The sequence below is a fragment of the Primulina tabacum genome, chromosome 9, assembly GCF_025594145.1.
Source record: "Primulina tabacum isolate GXHZ01 chromosome 9, ASM2559414v2, whole genome shotgun sequence".
In the NCBI taxonomy this organism is placed as follows: Eukaryota; Viridiplantae; Streptophyta; class Magnoliopsida; order Lamiales; family Gesneriaceae; genus Primulina; species Primulina tabacum.
Genome location: NC_134558.1, coordinates 29,835,487 through 29,850,386, shown reverse-complemented (window position 1 = coordinate 29,850,386; position 14,900 = coordinate 29,835,487). Strand labels below are relative to the sequence as shown.

Below are 14,900 nucleotides of genomic sequence, written 5' to 3'. Positions count from 1 at the left end.
CCTGATGACCCTCCTGGAGTCGGTAAACGAGTCAATGCACAACCCTAGCATATAGAGCCTCAGTGTTGTCCCGAGTCATAAGGACCATTGGTGTACAATCATAACCACGGGCTTATCGTCTCAATGAATGATAACCACTTAGAAAGTCCGAGGGAGGGTAGTTTGGTATAATCATCATATGACTACCCATCTACAAGTTTGGACATCTCTATGCCCTTACCAAGAAACGCGGTACACAACATCATAGATGCTAGTCTCGAGCTCAGGCGACCTTTATCCACGTTTTAAGCGGCTAAATCGATTAGGAACGAGTTTAGATTATACAGTGTTTACAAATGGGTTTCAACATCGAGTTATGATTCATTTGTGTTAATTAGGTATAATCAAGGGCTTTATCTATGTTGATTAAATGTGTATACAGATAAAGAAATAACAAACCACGAAAAGTTAAATTATATTAAAATAAAGATTGTTTATTTTAGTCGAGTCAATAAATCTCCTAGCCAACCGTTGGCTTGCAGGGCATCTACTCTAATAATATGACCATACAAAAAGGTCTTTAGACACCCTAGCAAAAACAGTTGGACGATCATTCTGAAATTAAAAAAGATTAATTTTTCCTGCATGATTCCAGAAATTCCAAGTTCATTCCAGTTATTTTTATTCATCGGTGATTGAGATAACCATAGCAGAATCTAATAAATATTTTATTACAAAATCACAACAGTCAATTCTTTTAGATCATAGCATTTCTCTTAACAAAAATCTAGAGACAAATGTATAGTTGTTTCTGCAAGTTGAAGTGGTAGAATAGCATTACACTTGTCAATGCATTTTACAGTTTCAAAATTTCAAAGTACTTCGAATCAGTTGATCCACAACATTTACACTTACAGTAGAACAATAATCTCCCAAGTCCAAACGATCTTAAGTATTTCATCTATCGCATTTACTATTTTGTGTATTGAATATGTATCATTGCACATTAATAAGAAAAGTTAAAAAAAAGGCAATAAATTCGAGCATCGAAAAAATTCAGATAGAGATGTTGCAATCTAGTTTAGTTGAATTGTTTTACCAGCAGAGATGTTGAAACATTAATTCCATTTCACTTCTAATATAGTTTTCTTGTGAAACTTTTCTGTTTTATAGGGTCACATTTGTTGCAGTGGATGATTGTTAGTTGTCTTTATAGTTTGTTACTCAAACGAAGTGAAATTTGTTCTTCCAAGGAGATGAATTCTGCCAACATTTTTCTCCGATCATAGTTTGACATAAGGTTTAAATTACTGTTAAAACATATGATTTTCACTGCTCGTAATTTGTAATAACATATTTTATCAAGTTCATGGCTCCGAGCTTGACCGACCATTAAACTTATCAAAAATGCCACAAGACTTGTAAACCTCAAGAACCCAGTAAACTAATTATATATTTAATGTTAGTGACTTATAAATTTGTACATAACAAACATATTTTCCATAGAACACAATAAATAAAGGGATGGAGCTTAACCCGATGAAGAGTGCAAACATTAATGGTAAATCCTAAGCAGCTAGATTTGAAGTTTAGGAAGAAGAGTGAAGTTGGAGTCCAAAGTTGAGGGATGCGAGGCGTGGAGATTTAATCGTGGAAACGTATAAAAAAATGTATGTTTTTAATCGTGGGAAGTCCATAAGGTATATGAAACCTCGTTATAATAACGTGATGTGATTATTTCATTGTTTATATATTTTTATTGTGTAATATAATAATTATATATATATATATATATATATATATAAATATATATTTGAATAACATCACAGTATTATATAAAATGATTTCCTGACACCTCATTATAGTAATGTGATTTGATATATATAATTATTTAAACATGGTTAACATTATATACATCATATTATTACCATAAAATTATGTATATACATACATTTATTTTTTTAATATTTTTTATTTTTATAAACGATCATAAACAGCTAGTTTTTGTCCTATAAATACGATTTCACAAACATATTCAATCACTCCAAACTTACTCTTCCTCCTTAAAAAATTTTCTTCGTCCATTTTTCGAAGAGAAAAAGAAGATAATTCTTTCAAGGTTATTTTGTATAATTATTTTGGTTATTATACTCACTAATCTTCTATTTACCGAAGAATATCCGCCTCACGTTTTTCTTTATTTTTAAGTATGTTTGTACTTATAATTTATCCGTTACTTTGTATTGTGATATTAATTGATTTAAAACTCAATTAATAAAATGCATTGTTATTTTTTTTATAGTAACACCATGTCAACTTTGGCAAAGCTCGAATTTGTTGCGCTTGATATTACGAGAAAAAATTATATACCATGGACTCTCGATATAGAAATGCATTTTGAGTCATTGGGTCTAATTGAAACCATTAAAGAAAATGGTATCTCATCCTCGCAAGAAAAAACAAAAACTATAATATTTTTGCGTCGACATCTTGACTAAGGATTAAAATGTGAATATCTCATTGAAAAAGATCACATGGCTTTATGAAAATGATTAAAGGAAAGATTTGAACATATAAGAGAAATTATAATTCCGACCGCCTGTGATGAATGAAATACGTTAAGATTTCAAGATTTTAAGAAAGTCAGTGATTACATCTCGGTAATCGAATAATCTCGCAATTTAAATTTTGTGGACATGAGGTTACGTAATCTAAACTGCTTGAAATTTTTCACTTTTAACGCATCAAATATAACTCTACAACAGCAATATAGAATGCATGGATTTGCGAGATATTCTAAAATTATCGCATATCTTCTTGTGGCTGAAAAAAACAGCGATCTGCTATTGAGTAATCATCAGTCTCGACCCACTGAATCAACAACATTTCCAAAAATAAATGTCGTAAGTAAAAATGAATTTAAACCTGAAAACCAAAATCAAAGTCGTAGACAAGATTTTGGTCGAGGTCGAAATCGAGCTCGTGTTTGTGAACGTGGTCGCGGCCTTGATTTTGAAAACAATCGAGATAATTACATCTATAACTCATTTCAAAAGGGCGTGACGAACTACCCACTAAAAATACATCATGAGAACATGAGTGTTAATGAAAATCACTCAAAACAATCTGAAAGTTTTTTTTTTTAAATACGGCACTCCAGAACATTGGTTTCATGTTTGTCGAGCCCCCGAGCACCTTTGTAAACTCTATAAAGAATTGATAAAGTGAAAAGAAAAAGTGACCGACTTCACCGAACACAGTGACCGTTTGAGTGATTCAACTCATTTTAATCATGTAGATTTTCTGAATGATTTATCTAAAAATGATCAATATATTGGTGGAATAGAAATGTAAAATATTTTATTTTCCATGTACTCATATGATAATGTTTTATTGTATAATTATGATATGTGTTATATTTTTCAATAAATTACATAGTATTGTCAGTAAATTTTTTCTTTGCATGTTTTTTTTGAAGTTCAAATATGAAAAATGTTATGAACAAAGTTAAACAAGGAACTAATCTCATGGAAGTTTGCATATCTGATAGTGGTACAACGTACACTATTCTCCGAGATAAAAGATATTTCTTGGAAATAAACCAACAAAAACAATGTTGAATACGATATCAGGTCCTGTAAACTTGATAAAAGCTTGTGGTAAAGCACATTTTTTGTTACCTAACGGTACAAAATATATGATAAATGATGCTTTGTATTCACCACAATCGAATTTTAATGACGTATATTCTCATGAGTATGATACTTAGACAATAAATGAATGAAATGATATATATGTGTCTTATCACATATAAATCGAGAAAGAAATATATACTGGATTGCATTATACACATATAAGTCTAATTGAATCATACATGATAATTGATAATTCTTCAATATTAATTAATGATCATGATTGATCAGACATCCTTGTTCAATAATGATGCGAAAAATTATAGAAAATACACATGGTCATCCAGTGAAAGACCAGAAGATCATTCAAAATAATAATTTTCAAAGTAAAACAAGTTCTCTTGGAAAACTTATTATAAGACCATCACCAGCTAAAATCCAAACTGAATCACCCATGTTTCTTGAACGTATTCAGGATGATATTTGTGAGCCAATTCATCTATCATGTGGACCATTTAAATATTTTATGGTATTGATTGATGCCTCCAGGAGATGGTCACATGTATGTTTATTATCAACTCGGAATGTGATATTTCCAAGATTACTTGCTCAAATAATAAAACTACGAAATCAATTTTTCGATTATACAATTAAGAAAATTAGACTTGATAAAGCCGGTGAATTTAATTCCTAAACTTTCAATGATTATTGTATGTCAATGAGAATCACTGTTGAGCATCATGTTGCTCATGTACATACACAAAATGAATTAGCTGAATAATTGATTAAACGTCTACAACTGATTGCTAGACCAATGATTATGAAAACAAAACTCCCTATTTCTATATGGGTACATGCAATTCTACATGCAGCTACATTAATTCGCATCAAACCAAGTGTATATCATAAATATTCCCTATTGCAACTTGTATTTGGTAAAGAACAAGACATTTCTCATCTGAGAATTTTTGGATTTATGGTATATATGTCTATTGTACCGTCTCAATGAACAAAAATGATAACTCAAATAAAGATCAAAATTTATATCGGTTATGATAGCCAATCAATCATTCGATATCTCGAGTCTCAGACATGCGACACTTTTTGCAGATTGTCATTTTAATGAGGAAATCTTTCCAATGTTCGAGGGAAAAAGAAACATATCGAAAAGGAAATTACATGGTATGTATGATCATTATTACATCTGGAATCTGGATCCAAGAACTAAACAATGTGATTATTGATGTATATGTTGATGATTTAAACATCATTGGAACGAATAAGGAAATTCAAAAAGTTGTGTTGTATTTGAAAGAAGAATTTGAAATGAAAGACCTTAGAAAAACAAAGTATTGTTTGGGTTTGCAAATTGAACAAAAAGAATGTGAAATATTTGTTCACCAGTCAAATTATACAAACAAGGTCCTTAAACATTTTAATATGGATAAATCAAATTCTTTAAGTACTCCAATGATTGTTAGATCATTAAACATAGAAAAGGATCCACCGTCCATGTGAAGATGATGATGTTATTATTAATCTAGAAGTATCATATCTAAGTGTTATTGGTGCCCTAATGTATCTTGAAAATTGTACAAGACATGATATATCTTTTGATGTAAATTTATTGGCAAGATTTAGCTCATATCCAACAAAGAGACACTAGATCGAAATTAAACATATATTCCATTATCTATGAGGAACAACAGATTTGAGACTTTTGTATTCAAAATATACCAGTCAAATTATAATTGGTTATGCTGATACTGTGTACTTATCTGATTCCACACAAGGAACGTTCCCAAATAGAATATATATTTACTTGTGGAGGCACTGCAATTTCTCAGCGTTCACAGAAAGAAATAACAACTTAATCAAATCACGCTGAGATTATTGCACTACCTGAAGCAAGCCGTGAATGTGTGTGACTAAAATCAATGACCCAATATATCTAAATCACATACGGATTATCATTCGACAAGAAGCCCGTGACATTATATGAAGATAATGTTGCATGTGTTACTCAAATGAAAGAAGGACGCATAAAAGTAATAGAACTAAACATATTCTCTCTAAGTTATTCGCATTCACCCAAGAGCTTGAAAAAAATAAAGATATTGATATTTGTTACATTCAATCAAGTGAAAACTCGTCAGATCTATTCACAAATACACTTCCTACGAGAATATTCAGAAAACATATATATAACATTGGAATGCGCAATCCACGAAATTTGTGAAGAATTGTTCGTGTTAACTTGAGGGAGAGTTTACGTGACTGCACTATTTTTTTTCTTTTACTATGGTTTTTATCCCAATGTGTTTTTTAACGAGACAGTATAAAAACGTAACAAAGACAATCATTGCATCATAATCATCATCACAAAAAGGAGTGAGCTCCATAGACAATACACATTTCACTCAAAGACAAACATAAACAAGATTAAAAAAAAAGAAGCTAAAAATCTGAAGTCTAAATTTATTGGTCTTATAAAGTTGACGACCATCTCAAATTCGAAAAATCATCAAAAGAAAGCACAAGTAGCTGAATACATCACCAAGTTTGCCAGAATCAGGACACAGCATAAACGACGGGACAAAATTAGGTTCATCACTCCTTGTGAGAACATTCTAGGCCTCAGCAAATCTGCAAATCGAAGGGAACATATATCAACTACAAGAAAACCCTTTAAACAGATTGAACTTTGATCGACTTCACCTTTTTTATTTTAATTTTTTTTAATGGTGAGAATAATTGTGGTACTCCAGAAAATGTATGTGAAATAGTGTTGGAATAGAGATTGCGAAAGTTGATGAGCTGTATGATTGATTGGCATTGTGTAATATTTTATAAAAGGTGAAAAATGATGTAGTGAATTGCTGAAATTTCAATAGAAAAATGTATTAATAATGCTTTGAAAACATGATCTGATATATAAGAAAATGTGTTTGAGTAAAAACTTAATATATAAATTGGAACCTCAAAAAATGTGTTGAAACAAGGTTATTGGTTTTCGCACAAATAAACACAGTTTAATAACGTCTTTACCCCAACTCGGAGAGCCTCAGGTGAGCCTCAGCATAATCTGCAAAGAAGGCATCTTCATCCTAACACAAAACAATTTAAATGTCAGAGAAAAAAATGGCTGATCGAAATAAGTGGTAAAGTTTTTGGAATTTGGACACATACTGCAGCATATTTGTCAACGAGTGGGCGGAAGACAGGGTCGGTGAGAAGTGCCTTGTCTGATGGCAACTGCAAAAGCCCTTCTTTGTCTCCACTCAGAAGCTCCCTATTTATAACCGAAAACTTAAACAAATAAGTCAACATGCAGACCTGTATAACCGGGTCCTTCAGACAAACAGAAAGACAGGATCTAAGCAAAGTATAAGAAAGTGAGAGACACAAAATTACTTGAAGTAAGAATTATCAAAGATAAGTGGGTTAAAAGTCCACAGTCCCTCAAATCCAGAGCGTTCCTTGTGACATCTTCCCTGTGAATAAGGAAGAGCGTATCAGAAAGGCAGAGTTAAAGTATATCCTGGTAGTAATTATTAAATCAAAGTAAAGCAAATGCAGACCAGAGTGTGGCCACCAGAGAGCACAACAATATCTTGATCACTCAGTCCCATTTGTTTGCCAAAAACATCCCTCAAATGGTCAGAGCCTGGTGACAGCAAATGAAGATAAAATATCAATCAAAGATAGAAACGTGTACTTGACATACACAAAAAAGCCTTTCAGTACAACTGAAAATACTAGCTTAGAGTATCTTTATTTTCTTTCTAAATCCTATACTGTTCTACAATGTGCAAATCTCACCCTTGGTAGCATCAGGCAAGCGACCTTCCAAAGGAGGCTCCAACTTATCCTGCGGTTTTGAAAAATTCACTACGTAGTCAATGGTTGCGTAATAAAACTACAACACAAGTGATCATTCAAATTAAAAAAAAAAGAGTAATTCCATGGACAAATTTTCAAGATGCTTAACACAATTTCACAGTTCCAAAACACAATATTATCAAGGGTACATATTATAGAACAAAATTCAATTAAATAAATAAACAATATAGGTGAGAGGCTTCGCTTACAGGCCTTCCTGGGTGGAAGGGGACTTCAGGCCCTCCCGTAATTTCAACTGCTACAACTCCAGCCAACTAGGCATAATGAAGACCATAAAATATTCCATTATATATCAGCTTATATACAGCGTTGAAGCCCACAAATTACTCGGACAAGTACCTGATAGAAATCAGCATAAGAAAGGATGGGGAATTGCTCCTTAATGGGCTCCAACAGCCTAACGGCAATTTCAATACCATTGTTGGCAGTATGTGCCTGCTCAGCCTTGAATCTCATGGTTCCAAAAGGTCCTCCAGTCTTGCTGCACCGATCATATGTCCCAGCAGAGTGCCATCTGCAATCCCAATATAGAACATTTCCATCAGCAAAGACAAACTATCACCACATCAAGTGATTGCTTTTACAATTAATGTTAAACAACAAAAAGCGGAGTTACACGATATGTCATTCCCGCAACATGTGAATTGAACTACAAACACAGGATACTCCTACAAATTAGAGCGTGCTGCAGAATGCAAGCTCATTCGGAAAACAAGATTCACTGCACACAAGGGATAATACAGCTATTTCATACATTCACGTGTTCAGCATCATTGAAAGTTTCAAACCCCATATGAATAAGATATGTAGACGTTATTTTGACCATCAATACACAATTCTCGAGAGTCCCTAAGATGTCCATTGAATTAGTTTACTTATTCGGAAACCAAAAACACTTAGCTATTCATTTAATCGGAGTATTACAATTGTGATGCTAAAATAGATCAAACCCTATCGAAGGAACGTATATTTGCTACTGCACTGACATGGATTGATGCGTCTATAACTAGATCTTAACTCAATAACCACCAGATCATCAATTTTCCGTGATAAACGGATTAGAAATCTAAAAATAAAAAACGGTAAGTAAAGCTTACGCAAGGCGGAGCATGAGCGGAGCACAATTCTTCTCAGCGATGAATCCCCTAAGCTTCTTCTTGCATTTCTCAACAGCCTTCAGATACTCCTCACTCACAGACGGATAATTCTTCACCATTTTCTCCGCTTCCTGTATCAAAACTCATTCAAATCAGGTATCGAAAGAATAACTTCACCACATACGAAATCACGGAATATTCACAAAAAATCACGTATGAAAACAGAAGCATCCACATACATAAAAGTAGTCAACAACAATAAAAAAAATCAGAATCGATCTTCAACAAAGACCAGATCGTAGGATCCTTCAACTCGACTGACCTTAGAATGAAGAGATCAACGGTCGCGAAAGCAAATGTATGAACCCTAGCTGGAGAGACTGCGAGCGTGGGGAGCACAAGCACAAAACGAAGGCATGAGAAGTGTGAGAGTGCATTTTATAGTGGGGGATTACAGAGGATTTGGTGGGTGAATATAAACCGTTGGATCGAGATGATCGGGAGGCTGATATTCGGTGTGAAATTGAGTGACGTCGATTGGTCTTCCCGAGTCGATTGGTTGGTGGCGAAAATTTTTAATTGGATATAAACGTGGACCGCGGAGGCCGTACTTTTCTCTGTCGGATTTTCAAAAATGTGTGAAATGACAAAAAATTCCCTGTAATTTTTTTTTTATCTTACACCATTTCGAAACAATTTTCTTTTGTATAAACATATGTATGATTTATTTTCGAAATTATCTTACAAATTTGGCTATTTTGAACGTCAACACAAAATTTTAAAACTTTCGTTACATCTTAAGTGAGAGAAATCGGTACTCCAACAGCAAGTTGGGTTTTTTAATCCTAAAAATTGAGTTATTTTTTTGCTTTTGATTTATTTTGTCAGAAGATTGACATGACATGAAACCTGACAACAACTTTTGATGTTACATATCAGCAATTTTTAATGTTATATAAGCAATTTTGGTAATATATAAACAATATATTATGTAGATTCGCTCTCTATCAAATTAAACATCTATACAAATAATTACGATGAATTTCAGAATTATTGCAGAAATTTATTTTAAATTTTTACTTATAAATGAAGAGTAGTTCTCTTGTGAGACGATCTCATGAATTTTTATCTGTGAGACGGGTCAACCCTACCTATATTCACAATAAAAAGTAATATTCTTAGCATTAAAAGTAATAATTTTTCATGGATGACCCAAATAAGATAACTGTCTCAAAAAATACGACCTGTGAGACCGTCTCACACAATTTTTTGCCATAAATGAAATTCACCCATCATAACACCACCACATAACTTTTTATTTACTTTGTGAATCGAGCTTAATCAAAATCATAATATGATCAATTAATATCTTCATAGAATGGTAATACTTGAAAATTTTAATTATTGATCTATTATTTTAACACCGCCAAAATGTTGATTCATTATTTGAATCGAGCTAAAATAAAATTCAGGACATGGTCGATTAATATCTTGTTAGAATAGTAGCAATTGAAAATTTTAATTATAGATCTATTAGTTTTGCCTAGAGAACTTTCCGACTAGCCTTGAGGGTAGAAAAGGCAACTCAAAAATAGCATGTGTGAACAAGATATGTTCGAGCAAGATTCGGATCAATGTAATAATTAATTGGAAATCCCAAAAAAAAAAAAAACACAAAATACTAATATTAAAATATTATTTATGTTATAAATATATTTTTATTTTAGATGATCATTGTTATTTTATTGGATTTGAAAGAGCCGTGATCAAGATAAATATGAAAATAAAATATTTGTAAAGATTTGTATTATGTATTTATCATATAAATAAGGTGATTGAGTTCAATTAAATTTTCACCTGACCATTGACTCATGAAATCTATTTCTTCTTTTATGAATTCTCTCTATTTATCTCTCTTTTTCTCTTATAATTTATAATACGTTATCAGCATGATGTTGTAAAAAACTGTGAACAAAAATACTTCTTGTTGTATTGATGCTATTGAAATAGTCCAACATATTGTTATGAGATATTATTATGTGCTCTAAAAGTAGCACAATGATAAATATTGATACATTGATGCCTATGAAATATCATGATATTGTTACTGTAAAGTATCACGATATGATATTGAGATAAATTCATGACTAAGATATGATATAAGATCAAATATATTAATAATATAAAGAGATTCGTGATTAAGATATAATATATTGATAATCTTAAGAGATTCATGATAAAAATATGATATATAATTCAATATATTGAGAAACTGAATATATTCGTGATTGAAATCTGATATGAGATCTATGATCTATAAGTGTTATTGAAAGATATAGATTTATGTCAAAATGTATTAATATTTATAAAGAAATATTAGGGGTGTCAAAAATGAACCCGACACGCTAACCCGACACGGGACGACACGAAAAATATCGGGTTTGGGTTTATGATTTTTCGGGTTCGGGTCGAAACGGGTCGGACCCAAATGCAAACCCGTAAAAAAAATTTTCCGAGGGGGTTCGGGTTGACCCGGGTTAACCTGAAAAAAAATATCAGGTCACCCAGTGACCTGAACTCACCTGACCCATCATGTTTTTTTAAATTTTTTTTTTACAATTTACACAACTATTGTCCAGGCCCATGATTTCTCACTTTCTAAACTAAAATAAAGCCTAACCCAATAATTCTCTAATATATCCAAGGATTAACCCTTGTTGACTTCTCATTTCTCATCTTGTCCAGGCGCTTTCTCCCCTTCTCACTCAAGAGTCCAAGTGAAACCCTTCACCGCTAATTCGCTTCTCGTCCAGGTGAACGAACTGAGTTTTGTTAAAGTAATCTTCGTTGAGCATGACAATGCATACAGGCCACAAAATATAGTCTCTGTTCCATGGAAAACGTGTTGATGGCATTGATTTCAATTTTCAAGTTATTCTGAGTTAATATGGTTTAACAGAGCAAACGTGCTGCAGATTTTTCACATAAGTCAAACCACTTTCTCTAACTTATTTCCTCATTTTTTAAATTTTTATTCAAAACTTTTTATATGCTGAAATTCAACATCTCTTGTGAGTTTAGACATATTAAGATTGCCTTATTTACGATAGCTTATTCTTCGGAAATTTTAGCATAATCCTCCAGTATTTTAATTTCATTTAATAGAACTTCCCATTATATATTTTGGAGATTTTTTTTAAAAAAATAAACAAATAAAATCAAAAGATTGACTCATTTGTAACAGCTGTAATATAATATGCATTATTGTGAAAGTGGGTTTTTTTGGAGAAAAAAAAGGAGAAGAGTGATATGACTTGAATATATTGGTCCAAAACAGGATGTCATATGAGTTAAATATATATTGAGCCTACATTTTTAGCAAGAATAGCTTTGACATGGTGATGAGATATATTAAAGTTTCAAAATGTTCAAATGTAAAATCTTATACGTACAGGTTGTGACTTGTTGGAATTGTCATTTTTTTCTTGTAGCTAATCCTATTGTTATGCTTTTTAATTGATAGAATGAGTTCAGAACCTATTGCTCTTGTTCACGAGGAGGATAGTGTGGAGGGTGTACATGTGTTGGATTTAGATGTTGATGAAGAAACAGGTACTAACTTGCAAGGTCGGGCCTCCGGAAGTGTTAAACGAAAAAGACACTTAAAATCACAATTGTGGCAATATTTTGAGATGCTTCCAGAAGTAGAAGGAAAAGAAAAGCGTTGCAAATGTAAAGCATGTGGGACTACGTACAAAGCATACAGTAGCATGGGGACAGGTAATCTCCAACGCCATATTCTAAACACTGTCCTAGACAGAGAACTCGTGATATTGCTCAGACTTTGTTAGAACAAGGCGATAAAAGTCTTGCCATAAGGTCACAAAAGTTCAGCCAAGAAAGATTTAGAGAGTTGCTAATATTAGTAATTGTGAGACATGACTTACCGTTTCAATTTGTGGAATATGAGGCAATTAGATCAATTTTTACATATTTGGAACCTCAAGTCAATCATTTCACTAGAAACACCGCAAGGACTGATATTCTCAAGATGCATAAAAATGAATACAATAGACTAGCTCAAGAAATGCGTTCATGCCCTGGAAAAATTTGTTTCACTTCCGATTTGTGGACTTCTATTGCCACTGATGGCTATGTATGTTTGACAGTGCATTTCATTGATTCTAATTGGGTTTTGCAAAAAAAGGATTATCAACTTCTCTTACATGCCTCCACCTCACTCTGGTATTGCATTGTGTGATAAAATCAATAGCTTATTAAATGCTTGGGGAATTCAGAGAAAGGTTTTCACAATTACGTTGGACAATGCCGCTGCAAATGATGTGTTTGTTGGCCTTTTAAGGGATCATCTTAGTTTAAATTGTTCATTGGTGAATGGTGGCGAGTTTTTGCATGTTCGTTATTGTGCACACATTCTCAATTTAATTGTCCAAGAAGGTTTGAAAATAATTGATCATTCCATTGATAAGATTCGTGAATGTGTAAAGTATGTAAAAGGCAGTCAAGTGAGAAAGAAAAAGTTTGTAGAATCTGTTATCCAAACTTCACTGGATCCTAAGAAATCACTCAGGCAAGATGTTTCTACTAGATGGAATTCTACGTATTTGATGCTTTCTAGTGCCATATATTATCGACGTGCTTTTAATCATTTGAAATTGACTGATACTAATAACACACACTGTCCATTGGTTGACGAGTGGGTTCAAGCTGAATAAATATGCAAATTTCTTGAGGTTTTCTATGAGACAAAAACTTTGTTTTATGGGGTGAAATATCCTACTGCCAACCTTTATTTTCCTCGTGTCTTTACAGTTCAATTGACATTAAAAAAAGCCTTGCAAAGCTCTGATGATTTCATGAGATCAATGGCCAATCGGATGTTTCAGAAATTTGACAAGTACTGGAAAGATTATAACATTTTGTTGTCCATTGCTGTGATAGTTGATCCGAGGTTCAAGATGCAGTTTGTTGAGTTTTTTACAACAAGTTATACGGACATGGTAGTAACGAATTAAGTCTGGTGAAGTCTAAATTAGTTTCTTTGTTTGAGGAATATATGGGCCTTGCTTCTAAATCAAGTAGTAGCAACACATCTACGAGTTCTCACAGTGGCATTGATGATAATGCTTCTCTTCCTCTAAATTCAGACAGTGGATGCATGATGTTTTGAATGTATTTATGATAATTTTTTCTTTTTCTCACTATTTTTTGCTTTTCGTTACCAATACATTTAATTTATGATATAGGAATTTGACACATTTCAAAGAACAAAATTAAATGATAGAGCTCAAAAGAGTCAATTAGATCTTTATTTGGATGAACCGAAAATTGATAGATCTTCAAAATGTGATGTTCTTGTATTTTGGAAAGCTTACCAATTTAGGTATCCTGAACTTGCACAAATGGCCAGAGATATTTTGAGTGTTCCAATTTCTACAATTGCTTCTGAATCAGCTTTTAGCACGGGTGATAGGATACTTGACCAATATCGTAGTGCAATGAAGCCTGATGTTGTTGAGGCGTTGGTTTGTTGTAGAGATTGGTTAGTTGGACAGAAAGGTTAGTGATTCTTCTTGTTATTTTCATTTTAAAGTTATCTGTTTTACTAATATTTTATTTTTGTAGAAACTATTGAGGTGAGGTTGGATGATTTGACTGAAAATATTATGAATTTATTCATAAATGAGGATGCTGGATCAAACAATACTGCAACAGATGATTGATGATTCTAAAAATGCTATGATACCTAGTATTGACAAGTAAATTAAATTTTATAAATTCATAATTTTTGAAAACTTTCACCCTTTCCTATTTTAATTTTTAAATGTAAAAGGTTTGACTTCTACAAACAAATGTAGAACAATGAAGAAGTCAGAAGACAGAAGTGGAGCTTGATTATTGTCACTTGGAAGTTGAAAATTATTTTGTTGTGTTTGAAGACTTTTTGAATAGCTTTTGTTATTATGTGTTTGAATTAAATATTATTATTATCATTATTTGTTTTGAATATTTATCTAATTATTGTGTTGAAAAATTAATAATATACATAGACAAGCACACAATCACAACATTACACATTCTTAATGAGAAACTTGTGAGGATATTATTAGAAATGTTAGCTATATGACATATTATTATTTTTTATTTTTTCAAATTTTTTTCATTAATTTTTTTTAAAAATAAATAATAAATAAAATTCGGGTTAGACAGGTTGAGTCGGGTTAGACGGGTTCGTGTTCGGATTGGGGGTTTTCGGGTTGCTTTGGGT

At 32.3% G+C, this 14,900-nt stretch overlaps 2 protein-coding genes across 4 annotated transcripts; one reads left to right on the top strand and one right to left on the bottom strand.

The window, feature by feature from the left end:
• Positions 1-6,072: 6,072 nt before the first annotated feature.
• LOC142555141 (L-ascorbate peroxidase, cytosolic-like) lies at positions 6,073-9,104 on the bottom strand. Its single transcript, XM_075665845.1, has 10 exons — positions 8,934-9,104; positions 8,612-8,742; positions 7,854-8,028; positions 7,703-7,768; positions 7,434-7,482; positions 7,193-7,278; positions 7,026-7,105; positions 6,801-6,903; positions 6,660-6,718; positions 6,073-6,257 (listed from the first exon to the last, which is right to left on the bottom strand). The coding sequence occupies exons 2-10, from the start codon at positions 8,728-8,730 to the stop codon at positions 6,242-6,244; spliced, it is 753 nt and encodes a 250-aa protein (XP_075521960.1). The 5' UTR covers positions 8,731-8,742; positions 8,934-9,104; the 3' UTR covers positions 6,073-6,241.
• A 2,208-nt stretch (positions 9,105-11,312) lies between these two features.
• On the top strand, positions 11,313-14,629 carry LOC142556504 (uncharacterized). Of its 3 annotated transcripts, none has more exons than XM_075667957.1 (4): positions 11,313-11,424; positions 12,135-12,391; positions 14,258-14,391; positions 14,466-14,629. In XM_075667957.1, exons 2-3 carry the CDS (start codon positions 12,136-12,138, stop codon positions 14,353-14,355), a joined length of 354 nt encoding a protein of 117 aa, XP_075524072.1. In that variant the 5' UTR covers positions 11,313-11,424; position 12,135; the 3' UTR covers positions 14,356-14,391; positions 14,466-14,629. The 3 variants fall into 3 exon arrangements, 2 of the variants coding, with proteins under 2 accessions (XP_075524072.1, XP_075524073.1); XM_075667958.1 differs by having other exon boundaries at positions 14,491-14,621; XR_012822641.1 differs by lacking the exons at positions 11,313-11,424; positions 12,135-12,391 and adding an exon at positions 13,476-14,191.
• The last annotated feature ends 271 nt before the right edge of the window (positions 14,630-14,900 follow it).

Coding starts and splice junctions, on each gene's coding strand:
- LOC142556504 (XM_075667957.1), top strand. CDS start 12,136: ATGAGTTCAGAACCTATTGCTCTTGTTCACGAGGAGGATAGTGTGGAG. Junction 12,392..14,257: donor ATACAGTAGCATGGGGACAG/GTAATCTCCAAC, acceptor TTATTTTTGTAG/AAACTATTGAGGTGAGGTTG.
- LOC142555141 (XM_075665845.1), bottom strand. CDS start 8,730: ATGGTGAAGAATTATCCGTCTGTGAGTGAGGAGTATCTGAAGGCTGTT. Junction 7,483..7,702: donor CCTTCCACCCAGGAAGGCCT/GTAAGCGAAGCC, acceptor TCAAAACCGCAG/GATAAGTTGGAGCCTCCTTT. Junction 7,106..7,192: donor TCTCTGGTGGCCACACTCTG/GTCTGCATTTGC, acceptor CCTTATTCACAG/GGAAGATGTCACAAGGAACG.